Consider the following 16,230-nt stretch of genomic DNA (forward strand, 5'->3'; position numbering starts at 1 on the left):
GGTGGTCTATAGTAGACTCCCACCACGACATCACCCTTGTTGCTCACACTTCTAAACTTAATCCAGAGACTCTCAGGTTTTTCTGCAGTTTCATATTGGAGCTCTGAGCAGTCATACTGCTCTCTTACATACAATGCAACTCCCCCACCTTTTTTGCCCTGCCTGTCCTTCCTGAACAGTTTATATCCATCCATGACAGTACTCCAGTCATGTGAGTTATCCCACCAAGTCTCTGTTATTCCAATCACATCGTAGTTCCTTGACTGTGCCAGGACTTCCAGTTCTCCCTGCTTGTTTCCCAGGCTTCTTGCATTTGTGTACAGATACTTAAGATAACTTGCTGATCATCCCGCTTTGTCAGTATGAGACAGGAGTCCTCCCCTCTTACGCTCTCCTGCTTGTGCTTCCTCCCCGTATCCCATTTCCCCACTTACCTCAGGGCTTTGATCTCCTTCCCCTGGTGAACCTAGTTTAAAGCCCTCCTAACTAGGTTAGCCAGCCTCCTCACTAGGTTAGCTTGCAAAGATGCTCTTTTCTCTCTTCGTTAGTGGAGCTGGTGTACAGTGAAAAAAGCACCTTATGATCTATGGAGACAGAGAGTGCCTTGTGCAGTTCAATAGTATCCCCTCTTTCTGATTGATGGGCTTTTTTGAGTACTATCTTCAACTTCTCCTGGGCAGAAGGTCTGACAGCTATAATTTGGGGCCTTTGCCTGAAGGGTGTGGGGGGGGTGTTGAAAAGCAGAAATAATGGGTATTAAAAAGTTGTTTCACGTTTTCGGAAGTTTGAGACAAATGTTTGATTTAGAAAGTAAATGTATATTGTACTTCAATTTTTATTTTAATTAATTGGAAATGGACTTTTTCTTTTTCAGATGTATACTAAAAATGGACCATCATTGTCCTTGGTATGTTTGTTTTTTTAAAATGAATATAAATAATATTGAAACAATTGATCAAACTCTGCACTTTTACACCAAAGTAAATATGTAATTACTCCATTGATTTTTAATGGATTTTTTCCAGATTCAGACATGTATAAATGAGAGCAGCATATTTCCTAATGCTTATTGCATTGTATGTTGCAAGCCAGAATTGTAGGTCTAAGAAACCTAAATATGTACTTAAATATAGATGCACATCAGAACTGACCAGGTTAAACGATGAGATGCTGTTTTATTGTGTTTAATTCAATACTGTATGTGCCAAGAGATAAGAATCTGTTTTATTAAATTGTGAAAATCAACTGCTTAAATGAATTCACTCCCAGATATCAAGTTGATCAGCTCACTAACAGGTACTGTAACTCCTCACTTAACATTGTCCTGATTATCGTTGTTTTGTTGTTACAGCTCTAATCTATTAGAGAACATACTCACTTAAAGTTGCGCAGTGCTCCCTTATAACGTTGTTTGGAGCTACTTGCTTTGTCCACTGCTTGCAGGAAAAGCAGCCTGTTGGAGCTAGCTGGTGGGGTCTTGGAACCAGAGTGGGCCAGCAGCCCCCCCGTCAGCTCCTCTAAGTACCCTGTGCTGCAGCCACCCAGCAGATTATCAACTATCAGGTAGTTCAGGTGTCCCTCCCCCCACTGCTGTGTGCTGTTCCTGCCCTCTGTCTTGGAGCTGCTCCCAGAAGCCTCCTGCTTGTAGTGGAGGGGAAATGGGGTGCTGATGTCAGGGTGTCCCCCTCTCCTGCCCCCTGCTCCTGTACCCCATCTCCACAGAGCAGAGGTGGACGCAATGGCTCAGGAGGAAGGGAGCTTGCTAATCTACTTAAAAAGGCAGTGTACGTAGAGTGAGGTCAGTGTACTTAAAGGGGCAATGTGAGTCTCTCTCTCTCTCACACATGTTGTGTGTCTCTCTCTCTCGCGCGCACCCCCTGGCACTTTGGAAAGTGGAGGGAGTGGTGCACTCTAGTAGGATAGAGTGGCTTCATCATAATGTTCAGTTTCCAAAGGGAATGTTTGCAGCCACTGCCATGCGACTATTGTGTCTCTTCCCTCTATTTGTGCTGCATTTTAGAGTGTGAGGCTACATTAACAACAATGTGTTAACACTTGAGTGCTAGTTCATCATTTAACGGCAAGGCATTCCGTTGGACATATCCCACCCTCTGACTCCACTTCAGCCAAGCTTCACAATCATCATTGCTTGTACAGTATTAAACTGTTTAAAACTGTGTGTGTGTGTGTGTGTGTGTGTAAAAATTTCCCTGGAATCTAACTCCCCTATTTACGTTAATTCTTATGGGGAATTGGATTTGCTTAACATCGTTTCGCTTAAACTTGCATTTTTCAGAAACATAACTACAGCGTTAAGCGAGGAGTTACTGTATTGCTATATATATATTTTTTCATGCAGGTTTCATTTCAGGGTGTAGAATTGCACCCTGGACATGTAGACCCTATTGAATATCATACAGTTTTTATTCCCCTACACATGATGTGCCATCCCAGTAGATATTGCTAGTTGTGGTAAACAATAGATGTTCTAGGGCCTAACGTGACACCCATTGAAGTCAATATAAAGGCCCCCAGTGGATCAAGGTCCCTGATGTCTGGCAAGACTTCATATTTTTATATAAGAAATCTGGCCAGAAATGGTGCTGGTCATCAGGCTGCTCTGTGTGCAGCAAAATAATTTCAGTGGCAGGAGTGATGGAAGGAGCCCAGATCACCTGATTTAAGGGAATATTCTTGAAAAATGTTAAATCTTAACTTGTTCATTGATGGAACATTGTCCCAGTTATCAGACTGCTGAAATCATGCACATACAATTGTGCCCCACAAAAACAGTTTGATTAATCTTTATACCATAGTGATCTCTCTCACTCTTTCTTTTTTAGGGTGAATAACTGTGTGGGATTTTCTAATTACAAATTCTTCCTCCTGTTTTTATTATACTCCTTATTGTACTGTCTGTTTGTTGCTGCTACGGTCTTGCAGTACTTCATAAAGTTTTGGACAGTAAGTTTTACTTTTTGTTAAATTTGCATGCATTACTGAAATCTATATCAGAGCATCATGTCATCCATTTTTGTCTGTTTTGTGGATCAGTACCATCAACAGCAGCATCACTTGAGGTGACTGAAGCAAGAGAACCTTCCAAAATTAAATGAATTAAGTTCTACATTGAGTAGAACTGGACAAATACTGTGGGAGACTAGAGAGTTGGAAATTCAAAAACAATAAAATGCAACTTCTCTGATGTCCAAAATTGAACAGCACAGCTCAATTTTTCAAATGTGTGTGTTGGATACTTAAAGAGCTGCTTATAATCAACCAACAGAGTAAAACAAATGATGGAAAATATTGTTAGATTTGAATAACAAATTCAAGGAAATAGAAGTCTACTTGTGGATATTATGCAAGCAGAAGAGACAGCTAAATTTGCCGATTCATTATGAATTTGTTTGGTTTTAATACTGAGTGCTTATAATGGCAAATTTCAATTTGAGGTTTATAGTGTTTACTGACCAGATGTGGGCATCATAAGAAGTTATACAAAGTATGTGCAGTGTTAATACTGTTTACTTTCACTGCAACTGTTTTCAGTGTTCAAATGGACAATATGCACTTACTCTATTACACAAATTCATTTGAATAGAGCCTTATCAGAGGAAGCATCCTTATACATGATATTATACCAGTTCTCTTCCAGAGAGAAGTGCACATTCCAGACTCAATAGAGTATCTTCTATTTCATTCCCTCTCCTAATATTAAAACTTTGCATTGTGCCTACTGTCCTTCCTGATATGTACGACTAGATGTAGTTACTTTCAGAATTCAGCTAATGCTACTGAAAAATAATTGATTGGAAGAATTGTCATCAGTGAAAGGCTCTTCTTCACAACCTTTGAAACTTGTGACTGCCTCTTAGACACAAGTTGCCATCTGTGCAGCTGTGCAAAACAGTAATTATCCCCAGAGCTGTAAGGATGACAGTTTTTGGAGCCTAAAGATGTAGCTAATCAGGGATCTCTTTCTTTGTATAAGACTACATGGTACGTTCAGAGTAGCTACACTTGAAACAGTTGTTCTTTTGATGTCTCAGAAAGACAAATGGTGTTGTTAGTCATCCAGGCTGTATGCCCAATTCTACGAAGTGCTACCTTTCAGTGTAATATATCAATTTTACATTGTGGCTCATCAGTCTAGAGCCAAAGAACTCAGTGGGAATTGAGTGTCAGTGCCTTGCAGGATCAGGCTCTGTGATTGTATTCAATCTAATATGTTACTAATTTTCCTCATTAAAACATTGCCTTGGCAAATTTCTCAGAATTAAATGGTCTAACTCTAATGTTCAATCTTATTGAATATACACTATTGAATCTTTAATTTGTGAATGTGGCTCAATGTGGATGTGGCCCTCTGTATTTTACAGATCAGTGAGGGAGCAGACATGCAGGAAAGAGAACTAATTTGTCTTGTCACCTCACTTCATAAATCTTATTACAGTAGAAGTCTTGTGTTTGGACATTTGGCCATAATGAGCATTATTTAATACCACCTATTTACAGAAAATCTCTTCCAAAGCCCATCAGACACAATAGTGGAGAGGACTTCTCTGAGTGGAGAGAGGGAACTTAAGAGTTTCTTATGTAATCATTAGACTTCAATATTCTCTGCAAGCATATGTCATTTCTCATAATTGACTGTTTTAAAAAAAAAGTGGTCTTATCTTACTCAGCAGTACTGCTTCATTTGTATATTCAGTTATATCTGTTTGTTTTAGTGATTAAAACAGGTATGTGATGCTTCTTATGTCTGGTAGCACTGCAGAGCCAACATACTTAGAAAGATTGAGCAGGATTCAGTGCATCAACAACAGAACAGTTTTGATTATGAGTGTGGGTCTAATTTGGCATGCAGAACCTTAATATTCAAGATGGAAAAGAACCCATCTTGACAAATTTCAAAATGAGGTTGCTGGACTTGCAGTAGGAAAAACATCTTTTAATTGTAAACTTGCACACTCTTGTTTTTGAAATCATTGAGACACAAAATCCTGAATTCTTTCAGTCACTTTTCAAAGTAAAACTGTACTTTATACCTATATTCAAGCCACTTATACACTCCTGCATTTAATGTACCTAAAATAAATTGTAATGAGACTAAAATAGTAGACCATTTTAATAAGACTTCTGTAGAGCAGTGGTGGCACCATCAGCATAGCTTACAAAATTCACTTATGTGTGGTGTGTAGGAAGCTTTTCTAGATGAATGCCATCAACTTCTGCAGAATTTAAGACTTTATTCCTATATATGATTTTTTTTTTTAAATATTCTAATCTCAGTAGTTGTAAAGAAAACCTTCCAGATATGAACCAGGTATAACTGATATGGTGCTGTCTGAAGACTGTTAGCTTCGGTGCCTCTGCAGCTGCTCATATCTTTCTCACAAAGCAAAGTGAAAATTGATCAGGCTTGTTAGTTTTCACTGTTGCTGCTGGGGACCTTTGAGACAGCACTGACCTAACATGGACAAGTTTCAGGTGAAATTTACTCTGCTACAGCTTGGGAAAGCTCTGAGCAAAGGCAGAAGATGGATTCAAAAACAGAGCCTGGTACAGGGGTTCTTAGATTTTAAAGTGATGAGACCATGTATAGGTACATAGGTAGGATAAGTGCGACAGCACCACCCTTGCAACAGCCAGTAGGCTCTGAGGCCGGAGTCGGGGAACAGAGCAATTTTTTAGTTCCAACAGTCAGTGGGAATGGAAACTTCATACTTACCAAGCATACATTATCTGGACACTACAAAAATGGAGTCCACGAGCAGATCTAGGGACATTGTAGTAGAAATCTCAAATCTCCTTTTGCAACAGGTGCAGGCAGGGAGAGGAAGGCTGTGGGAGGAGCTTAGATTCTCACATGGGCACTGCTACTAGCCAATAGGGCCCTTCATTTTAGTTGAGTCCTCAGGCTATTAGATGTTTAGAAAATCCCTATAAATGAGAGTGCCTGTGTGGAGTGAGGAGAACAATGAGATAAGAAAATATTCCGTGGGAAAGATTAATAGAAGTAACAATTTTTTTTTTTAAATCCACTTGGCTATTTTGTTACATGAACAATCAAAAAACATCTTTACCAAATTGAGTTCTGCCCATGTTAGGTAAACAATTTCTAAAGTTCAGAACAGCAGCAGCAATTTAACCACAGTATCGACCAGGTCCTGATCAAATTTTATTTCAAAAACTAAATATTTTGCTTTGAGAAAATGCTGTTCTCCAAGAATTACTTTGTCTGTTTTACAGAAATATAATTCCAAAATAGCCAAGTGGATTTTTTTAATTGTTTTAAAAAAAGTTTTTTTTCAAACTGAAGATGTGTGCCATGTTCATGAAAGTTGTATTAGAATTGCTATCAACCCTTGAAAATGTTTTTTTTACAGTGGAAAAAACTGACATACCTTGAAGTGCTAGTACTTTTACAGTTTTGAGAATTTTTCTCTTATCACTTAGCCTGCAAACCCTGATGACAGAGCCTTGGCTATCTTGCCTTCCTGGAATAAAAAGCACCTCTGTAACTTTCTTGTTTACTCTGTGGATCTGTATTTCTTAATCTTCAAGCTGTGTCCTCCCAGAAAGAGGGCCACCTACCTTGGATTGGAAAGAGGCTTGGCTATCCCAGTGTGGAGGTCAGCAGAGAGAAGCAATTAGAGTATCTCCTCTGCTGACCCTGATGTCAAGAGGTCAAAACATGGCTGGGTCTCTTGAAGAAAAGAGAGAGAGAATGGCACCCCTAAGAAATGGAAATCATCAGTAACTAAAATGTCCCTACGTAAGGATTTTGCAAGGTCAAGGAGCCTGGCCTTGATGTGTTGGTGGAGAGAGCAGTTGTATCTTGCTCTCTTATGCCTTGTCTAGACTTGGATGTAAGATGTGATGTTAACTAACACATTTTAAAAGTCTTGTGTAGACAAGGGATGCTGCCTTTAACATGTGCTAAACTGTTCAAGTTAAAGCTTAGGCTTTTGTTTGATCAGCTTTATATGTTTAAAGCAGTCAGTCTTGCCCACGCTAGACTTTTAAAGTATTAGCTGGCGTGTGCTAACATCACACTTGAAGTCTGAGTTTAGAGAGGGCTTTATTGTTGCAGAAGAGGAAGCCTAGGGTTTTTCAGTTAACTGGTGGGAGGCATCCCAGATCAGTGTGTAAGACCCTTTTGCCTTCATGCAAAAGGACACTGCAGGAGAGGCAACGTTATCACACATGTATTTGTATGGGCAGTTTTTACTTTTTTAGCTATGACTAGAGAAACCGAGAGAGAAACTATTTTATTCTGCCTTATTTAGAGCCCATTCCTAAATGTTTTACTTCCCCAGCACAACTGAAAAACAAACATCATGTCTGAATGGAAAATTTTCCCCTTTTCATATTTACAACCCCCTGATTGACAACTCCAGCCTGTGGTAATGCGTATGTTAGAAATGCAGATAGATGTGTAATCACTAAACTGTACAGCATTTGTTTTGCACCTCTAAGGTATGCTCAGCTTGAGTTATTTTCCTGATCTCTGAATATTCTGTCCATATTCAATGTTTTTTAAACCTCAGTTACAAAATTAAAAGACAGTCAGATGAAAACTACTAATGGAGAGAGCACCTGATGCAACTGTATTGGGAAAGTTGAGGAAACATGTTGAAAGCACCCTATACATGGTATAAATGTTGCCAGTTACAACACCAACAGAGCTCTTCAGGCTTTCAGAAAAGAGTTGGCAATCTGCTCCTGTGCACTTTGCTCCCATTTTCTTTATGAATGAAAGATAAGACTTCTAATGGGCATTGGAACTCTGCATGTTCTAGAACACATGTGCACACTAACCATTGCTTTCTGAACAAAGCCTGTGCCGTTTTCAAACATTTGTCTTCAAGTAATACCGGTATATAATAAATTGTCTTTGTTTGCGTAAAGCTTTGCCGCAGGAAATCTGCAGAGAATTGTCCAAAGGTAAAATCCTGTGTTGATGTGATTAGTATAGAAATTGTTACTACCGTGCTTTTTCTAGTCCATTCATTTGTGATAGTTGTTTACATTGTTACCTAATGGAAAAAAAACCTGTAATCCTTTCTCCGTATATGACAGATGGTATAGAGTGTTTGTGTGTTTTGACTTAATTGAAATGTATGGCAGATAGCCTAGAAAAGAAATCAACATCAGACAAGTGTGTGTTGAATGGAGTAATGGAAAATTAAATGGCAATAAGGCCAACTACACCTCTGAATAAAAATAGGTACTCTAATTTCCGAATGCTGTTAAAGGTCAACTTCTTAAAAGTATTGAGTTTTTGAATGCATGTAATTAAACCGTTTATTGTTTAAAAAACTCATTGGCCTATTGCAAAAGTATACAGCAAAACCTAAAAATAGATAGGGAAGAAAGCAAATGCCTAATATTTTTGTTTGTTTTTTAAAATCATGTTTTGTGCCTGACTTACTAAAATTGTGGTTTAAGAAAAGTTGATCTACATAAAAATGTGATCTCCATAATTTTTCCATGGGCACAGGCCTGTAGTGGTTTGCTGTGTAAGTGCTGTCTGTGTTTTAAGCTGGTCTAACTCAAGCAGCTGGGCCTAGATCAATCAAGGGGACTTAGCCCTGCTGCCGAAACTAGCCAGTAGGAATTGGAGGAAAGGGGTGGGTCTTATGCAGCTCTCTCATTTTGATATTCTTGACCATGAACCTCCATAGCTTCCAAGGTCAGAAAAGACTGTTGTGATCATCTAGTCCGACTACCTGTATAACACAGGCCATAGAACTTCCCCAAAATCATTCCTTTTGAACTAGAAATCATTCCTTTAAACCTCCCAGGTGAATGCCCTGACCACTGGCCTACAGTGGGGAGCCACGGGCATTAGCAAGTCCTCCTCCTCTGTTTTGTGCAGGGTCCAATCCAGTAAGTGTATCTTAGGTGACCTTTGAGAACACCCAGGATGTGGGTGCTGTCGGCAACCTAGGAGTTGGAATGCCCAGTTTGAAGATCCCACTCGGGCTTAGGCATTGAGCAACTCAGGACTTGCGCAACTTGGCACATGCCCACTGGCAGAAATGTAGGCACCTAGGGAATTTAAGCACTTTCAGGGTTAAGTGGCAGCTGAGCAAAGGGTTTGAGGATCTAAACTTTGGACTTAAGCATCTAAATCCCTTTGTGGGTTTAGCCCCTAATGTTTCCAACATTTAAAAATATTTTAGACAAGACATTGTGTAACTAGTCCAGTTCCTCTCTGCTTTCGCTGCCAGTTTGGGGTCATGTTAACAGGGACACTGTCAACTTAAAATCTAGTCCATTTTTAAATTAAAAGTAGTTTAAGCACCTTCCCTGAGTCACTCTGTTGATTCTTGTGGTTTCACAGTCCAAATTTTCCTGTTTCTAAAAACAATTTTCTCTCCCCTGTTGCTGTTTGGAAGACCCACCCTAACATGAAAGAGATTATACCAAAAGTACTGTCAAATGTACATAGAAAATACTGCTCACTTCCAGTTATGTTGGTGTTTACAAGGAACAGTAGGTAAAATTCAGACAGAATGGGGTTACCATCAGGCTAATCACTGTGATCCACTTCTCTGAACCGCTTCAGATAATATGGAAAAGAGGCTTATTAGTGATGCAGCATATTATGCAAAGTGAAGGAAAAAAAGCTTCAGAGGGGGAATAAGTGTAGAGTAGAACATTTACTGAGGATGCCGGATTATTTGCTAAAAGGGTTAATATTAATCTTCATTTTTTTTCTCCCCAGAATGATCTGCCGGACTCGCATGCAAAATTCCATGTACTTTTCCTTTTCTTTGTGGCTGCCATGTTCTTCATCAGCATACTGTCACTTTTCAGCTACCACTGCTGGCTAGTCAGCAAAAACAGATCAACAATAGGTCAGTTAATTGGAATATGTAGTTGCCTTTTGGCCAGAAAACTGATACTGATGTGAGCATGAGTTCTGCAGGAAGTGGCATAATGTTTAAGGGAAATTCTAAAATCCTGTGGAGAGTGGAACATTTTCAGTGGAAGTAATTTAATTGAAAGGTTCTGTTGTGAGATAATTGAGTGTAAAGAGTTATCTATCTGGAACCAAAGGTGTGGGTGCACAATGGATTTCAGTTATTTGTTTTATCTTTTTGTTGTATTTTTTTTTTTTGGTGTGGTGCCTAGCATAATAGGTCCCTAATCCCTGGTTGGAACCTATAGGCATTACCACAGTGCAAATCATTGGTATTACAGTAGCACCCCAGGGCTCCAACCAACATCATGGCACCATTGTGCTAGGTGCTGTACATAGATGTAGAAAGACGCAGTCCATGCCCCAGAACTGTTACGAGGTATGGGGGAATAACAGAGGGGACCTTGCTACTAGAAAACTTTTTGTGAAACACTCAAAGTAATACAGAAAAATGGAAATACTGACAAATATTTCCTCACCAACATAATGATGCTTCCCTTGCCTGCTGTAAACTGAGTCTTGCTGGTCAGTACAATGAGTATTTTTTCTACCATGTGTTCAAGTTAAAGCACTTGGATAACATTTTCAAAAGTACTTACATGACTTTGAAGCCCAAGTCCTATTGGTTTTTTTTCTGTGATTTCCCCCCCCCCCCCTCAGATTTTTCATCAATCAGATCATTCGCTCAGCTCTAGTTGCAGCTTTTCCTTCTGATTGTGGTCTTTGCTTCTGTCGGACAGGCCTTCTCACGTCAAGATTAAACTATTGCAATGCGCTGTATACTTTAAAACTGTTCTGGAGATTGAAGCTGGTACAGAATGCAGCAGCTCCCTTATCAAACAGTATCTCACTGGGAGTATGCAACACTGGTGCTCCAAGATTGGCGCTGACTTCCTAGTGGTTAATTTATTTGTAGATCAGTATTAATGCTGCAGGGTAGTTGTTATAAGCCTAATTATAGTCAGGGTTTCAGGTTTTGTATTTGTCTTCTTTTGACTGCCACATGTAAATAAAATAAAATAAAATTAAATAGACATGTTATAAAAGCACATCCCATATCAAATTGAAAAAATTTTACCCTTCATTGCTATTATGTCACTTACCTTGTTAGATCTTTGCCACATTTTTAATTCTAAAACTTGACATCAGTGTATTAGTTTCACTAAACTCACTGTCTGAATCCCATGTGTCTTCAGATTGCCTATAGTAATCATAGTGATGAAGAGAAATTGTTTGTTCAATTCCATGCTTTCTAAGTATGTTGCTTAGTTTAAAATGGTTAATTTCCTTTTTTAAACAGAAGCATTCCGTGCACCCACATTTCGAAATGGCCCTGACAAAAATGGCTTCTCTCTTGGATGCAGCAAAAATCTGAAAGAGGTTTTTGGAGATGAAAAGAAGTATTGGTTTCTGCCTGTTTTTACAAGGTATTAAGTAAGACTTGCTACCCCTTATGGAAACCATGGATTCCCCTACTTTAAAAAAGAAACTAACTATGCATAACTCCTGGAATTTAGGGGTTGGTGGGTGAAAGTGTACAGTAAACAACTGAACAAAATTCACTGAGGACCCTAATCTGAAGAGTTAAGCCCTGATCACAAGGGAGCGTAGGGCCCTGCCAGACTGAGATGTTGAAAACACTTCTTGGACAATGTTCAGAATGATGCTAACAGTTTCAAATGACAGTGGGCTGGTGCCTACATAGAGCAGGACCCCAGCAACACAAAGGACCAGACCAGTGAACTCCCATGCTTCATCTATGCTACAAGAACACTGATGTCAGATGACATTTTTTAGAAATAGTTTTAAAAATAACTGTCTGACACAATGTTGCCTTCAGTGTGGACTGCACATAATTAGATTAAATGTGTTATGAGACAGTATTCTGAGACTAAGCAATACAAGGCTCTGTCTGTGGTAGAAAAATTGACAAATAATTTCCCAGCAGTTTTAATACCATTTCAGCTGAACCTGTGTTCGAATGGGTGTTTAAAACTACTGGGATTTAGAGCGTAGATGAGCCTCTTGACAGCCAGACAAGTTTTTTTTCCCCTGTCATTTTAATTTAGACTGGCTTCAAAAGCAGGCTTATTGAAGGTGTGATAAAAATAGGTCTGGCCTCTGGAGCCTTGCCTACGCTACAGCTCTCGCCAGTTTAAATGCCAAATCACCTGCATGCATTTGTACAATGGGATGTGTGAATCTCTCTCACATGCTTTCACACACAATTTTATACACACACACCAAAAAAAAAAAAAAAGAAGCAGTTACTTTTGGGTCATGTCCCAAAGAATCATCTCAGTAGTTCTTACTAAAATCTACAGTCTGGTGCTGTGACTCAGTCATGACAGACAGCAATATATTTAGGCAGAGAAGGGCAAAAGTTATTTCATAGGCCTGCTCAAAAGCACAGAAACTGGCTCCAGTAGTAAGTGGCCTGGCCGCATAGCTAAACGGTAGAACTTTGCACTGGCATGCAGGAAATCTATGTGCAGTTCTTGTTTTCACTGGGGTTTGGGGTGCAGCATGGCACTTAAGCTAACTAGTTCTAACATGTGACATTTGATTTTCATGCACGTACCTTTCAACTGGATTTACCTAGCTCATTTTAATACACCTCCAGTATTGATTTACTTAATGTTTCCTTCATCATGTAGCTTGGGTGATGGTTGTAATTTTCCAACTCGCCTGGTGATTATGGATCCAGAGCAACTTACTGTCTCAAGCCAAAATGAACCCGCCAAAAGGTATTTAGTTTCCGCTATTTATTTGGTATTTCTGTGCTTTTATTTATATCTCATTTCATCTTTCATCTGGCGAATAAAGTAAGTGCAAGTTTGAAAGGCCACTTTAAACTAGTTACACCCACCAGTAGGTCCTGAATTAGTCTGTAATCCTTCGTAGGTAGATGGGGTGGATTGAGAAACAATGGTGGAGAGCACAATGAATATGTCTCCTCAGTGCAAAGCAGCAATCAAAAAAGAAAAGAATACGTTATTTACATAATAGTTTTAAGGGGGTAGACACCAGTACCGAAAATATAAATGGATAGATTGATAATAGGGCCCTACCAAATTCACAATCCATTTTGGTCAATTTCACGGTCCTAGGATTTTAAAAATTGTAAATTTCCTGATTTCATATATTTAAATCTGAAATTTCATGCTGTTGTAATTGTAGACATCCTGACCCAAAAGAGGGTTGTGGGGAGAAAGGTGGTTATAAAGTTATTGTAGGCGAGTCGCAGTATTGACACCCTTCTGCACTGCTGCTGGCAGTTGGGCTGTCAGAAAGCGGCGGCAGCTGGCCAGGAGCTGAGCTCTGAAAGCAGCACTGTCGCCAGCAGCAGTGCAGAAGTAAGGATGGCATGGTATAGTATTGTCACCCTTGCTTCTGCACTGCTGCTGCTGATGGGGCGCTGCCTTCAGAGCTGGGCATCTGGCCAGCTGCTGCTGCTGCTCTCCGGCGACCCAGCTCTGAAGGCAGCTCAGAAGTAAGAGTGACGATACCGTGATCCTCCTATAATAACTTTGCGACCACTCCCCCCCACCACCCGCTTTTGGGACAGGACCCAGAGTTGGAGAAACACTGGTCTCCCCTGTGAAATCTGTATAGTATAAGTTAAAAGTACACAAAAGACCAGATTTCATGGTCTATGACATGTTTTTCACAGCCATGAATTTGTAGGGCCCTAATGATGCATCTTCACTGTGAACACTTTCAGATTTAGTTACTTCTCAAGAAGAACATAATAATATAAAAGTTGCCAAGATTAGCAAATAATATAATTTGAAGGCCTATCAGAAGGGATATGAAAAGACTAAAATAATAACACAATTTTAGAGAAGGATTAGAAAGCGGTAGATGTATATAAAGTAACACATGATATTGGTGGTGTTTTTACCATTTCAAGTAGTCCCATAAATGCATAAACAAGAGGACACTCAAGCCCTACCTATTTGAGGAAATTGAACTGTTGCTGGCAACAATTTTTAGTAGTTTGCTGACATTGAAAAGTGTGCTAGTTTAGAGAGGACAAAACTGTTTTCAGTATTCTTCAGAAAGCTGGATTCAGACTTGGTGAAGTTTTGTGCATGTATATGGAACTAAGTCTTTCTGAAGTGCTGTTATTGTCCAGCCTACAGTAGCACTTAAGGGGAATCCATGGCTTAAATCATTCTGGCAACAGTTCTGTTTTCTGATGTAGATGGGCTTTGGAGAAATAAAAAGCCAACTTTTATGAAATAAATTAAATATACTTTTTTTATGCAAGATAACTAACCTGTGGAACTTGCTTAAACTTAAACAATGGAGCAGGTTTATGCTGCTTTTTCTTTTTCAGGAAGTGCTGGCTATGTTATTTTCATTATTTATATGGCAATTGTGTAGGTGAAATCACAAGATGAATGCAGCATGGAGTTCTGAACAAGGCATTCCTCAGTATTCAATTTTCTGTTTTCCCCATGAGAATAGTAAATGGCCTTAACCAGTCCAGACAGAGGCTGTTTTCACTGAAGCAAGTCTATACATAATAAGGTTACAAACGGGAAAAAATACACTTGATTTCCAGTTACATTGCCTGGGCTGTTTGGTGTTTTTGTTTTACTTTTAAGTCAATTTTATTAATTTTTTCAGTAACTTATGACTTGTATGCTTCTTACAAAATCTAACTTTGGACCATACTTCTGTGTACTCTGTTTTCAGTTCTGGAGCCAATCAGCCCTTTCCTGCCAGGCCACTCAGTGAGTCGCAAAATCGATTGTTGGACAATGAAAGTCAGTGGGTGGAAGGTGGCTCAGAAGAAGAAAATGTTAAATCAGGTAGAATTTATAAAGTAGAGGGTCACATCTCAGCTGGTATCATACTTTATAGTTCAGCTGTGTTTTCCTAATGGATTTTTAAAGTTTAGTAAATAAAATATTAATGGGTGAAAAATTTGTCAAATGGAATAAAGTCAATATTTTATTTCTAGAATGAGGCTAATTTGTGCCTCATAATCTAATCCAGAACAGATTAGTGTGCTAAAGAAATCAGAGTTCCAACTTTCTAGTCTCCTGTTCTGGATGTTCTAGTTTGGGGTGGGTTTGTGCTTTGGTTTAAAGGGAGGGGAAAATTACTTCTGTAAAACAGAGAGAGAAGGTGGGTGAGCCAGTATCTTTCAATTTCTGTTGGTGAGAGAGACAAATATATGCAGCACCGTAAACTTTGTGGTTTATAGCCAGTGTCTGTGCAATACATACTTTGTATGATGATCTTCTCACTTTTTTTAGGTGCAAAAAAGCATGTTATAGTTTCATTGGAAAGCTGATCTCAGTCTATTAATGACCAATTATCTCAATGAGAAAAAGGTAAGATCAATGTAATTGATTATTTTACACAGAAACAGCAAATAAATTACTTCTGACCATCTGAAGCCATAAAATATCCAGTCTGTGAATTCAGATAACGTCTCAAAGCTTCTTAATAAAAAGTTCCCTCTTCAGTGCATCACAAGTGCTAGAGGTATAGCTCTGCGTAGCGTTCTGTCTGCAGAGTAATAAAGGGGTTGGCTAGTCTCTTCCTCTGTCTGATTAAACAGCAGAGAACCTTGCCTCTTAATAGTACCATCCTCTGATTTATTTGCTTCAGAAGTATTAAGGGGTCCGATAGTAAGTCAGTTCAGCCTTCCCTGAGCAAGAGTAGATTTAAGGATAGAGTCCGGTGGATAAATGAACTGGAGGGTCATTTGTAGAGCTGAGCGTGAGGTTCCTGGGACAGAGTCATAACAGCTGGAGGGGATGGAACTGGAGAAGTGGATAGAAGGAGCAAACCTCATTGCAGTGGATTTGTGGGCTGAGAAGACTCAGCCCTTCCCCACAGTTTGGTCTGCGAGCAGGCCAAAGAATTCCAGCCTTACCCACCAGTGGAAGGAACTCGCTGCAGAGGCAGTTCCAAGCTAAATGCTTTCTTGATGTTCTGGAGCAGCTAAACAATATATTGTTTTGTCTTGCCCTTGCTTATGAGGTCAGAGAAGCCGTGGGCGTGAGGTAACTCCTGCTTCAGTGAGCAATCTCTGTAAACAGAACAAATGGCTCTGCTTAGTCACACTTCAGATTGACAGTAACATTATTTTTCTGTATATGAAAGGGTTTCTGTATATACTTATTTGATATTTGGGAAATAGAAGGTGCGCTGCTGCATACATGAAAACTCTGTATTTCCTGGGTACATTTACAATGACTAGTTTAGTTTGTAATAGTGAATTTACAAAAATCTGGTGGAATTCTGTAAGGAAAATGCAATGAGGAAGTATT

The 16,230-nt window shown here is 39.3% G+C and overlaps 1 protein-coding gene across 2 annotated transcripts in view; it reads left to right on the forward strand.

The window, feature by feature from the left end:
• The window catches only part of ZDHHC20 (zDHHC palmitoyltransferase 20), an 85,610-nt gene that overhangs the window by 62,762 nt on the left and 6,618 nt on the right, over positions 1 to 16,230 (forward strand). Inside the window, exons 6-13 of one of the 2 annotated variants that reach the window (XM_032777445.2) lie at positions 875 to 907; positions 2,844 to 2,964; positions 7,918 to 7,953; positions 9,740 to 9,872; positions 11,238 to 11,364; positions 12,595 to 12,684; positions 14,642 to 14,757; positions 15,208 to 15,285. In XM_032777445.2, the coding sequence (XP_032633336.1) occupies positions 875 to 907; positions 2,844 to 2,964; positions 7,918 to 7,953; positions 9,740 to 9,872; positions 11,238 to 11,364; positions 12,595 to 12,684; positions 14,642 to 14,757; positions 15,208 to 15,245 (694 nt within the window). In that variant the 3' untranslated portion in view covers positions 15,246 to 15,285. The remainder of the gene's footprint in view (positions 1 to 874; positions 908 to 2,843; positions 2,965 to 7,917; positions 7,954 to 9,739; positions 9,873 to 11,237; positions 11,365 to 12,594; positions 12,685 to 14,641; positions 14,758 to 15,207; positions 15,286 to 16,230) is intronic. The other variant, XM_032777446.2, reaches the window with a different exon arrangement.

Source organism: Chelonoidis abingdonii, chromosome 1 (genome assembly GCF_003597395.2).
Source record: "Chelonoidis abingdonii isolate Lonesome George chromosome 1, CheloAbing_2.0, whole genome shotgun sequence".
Lineage (NCBI taxonomy): Eukaryota > Metazoa > Chordata > Testudines > Testudinidae > Chelonoidis > Chelonoidis abingdonii.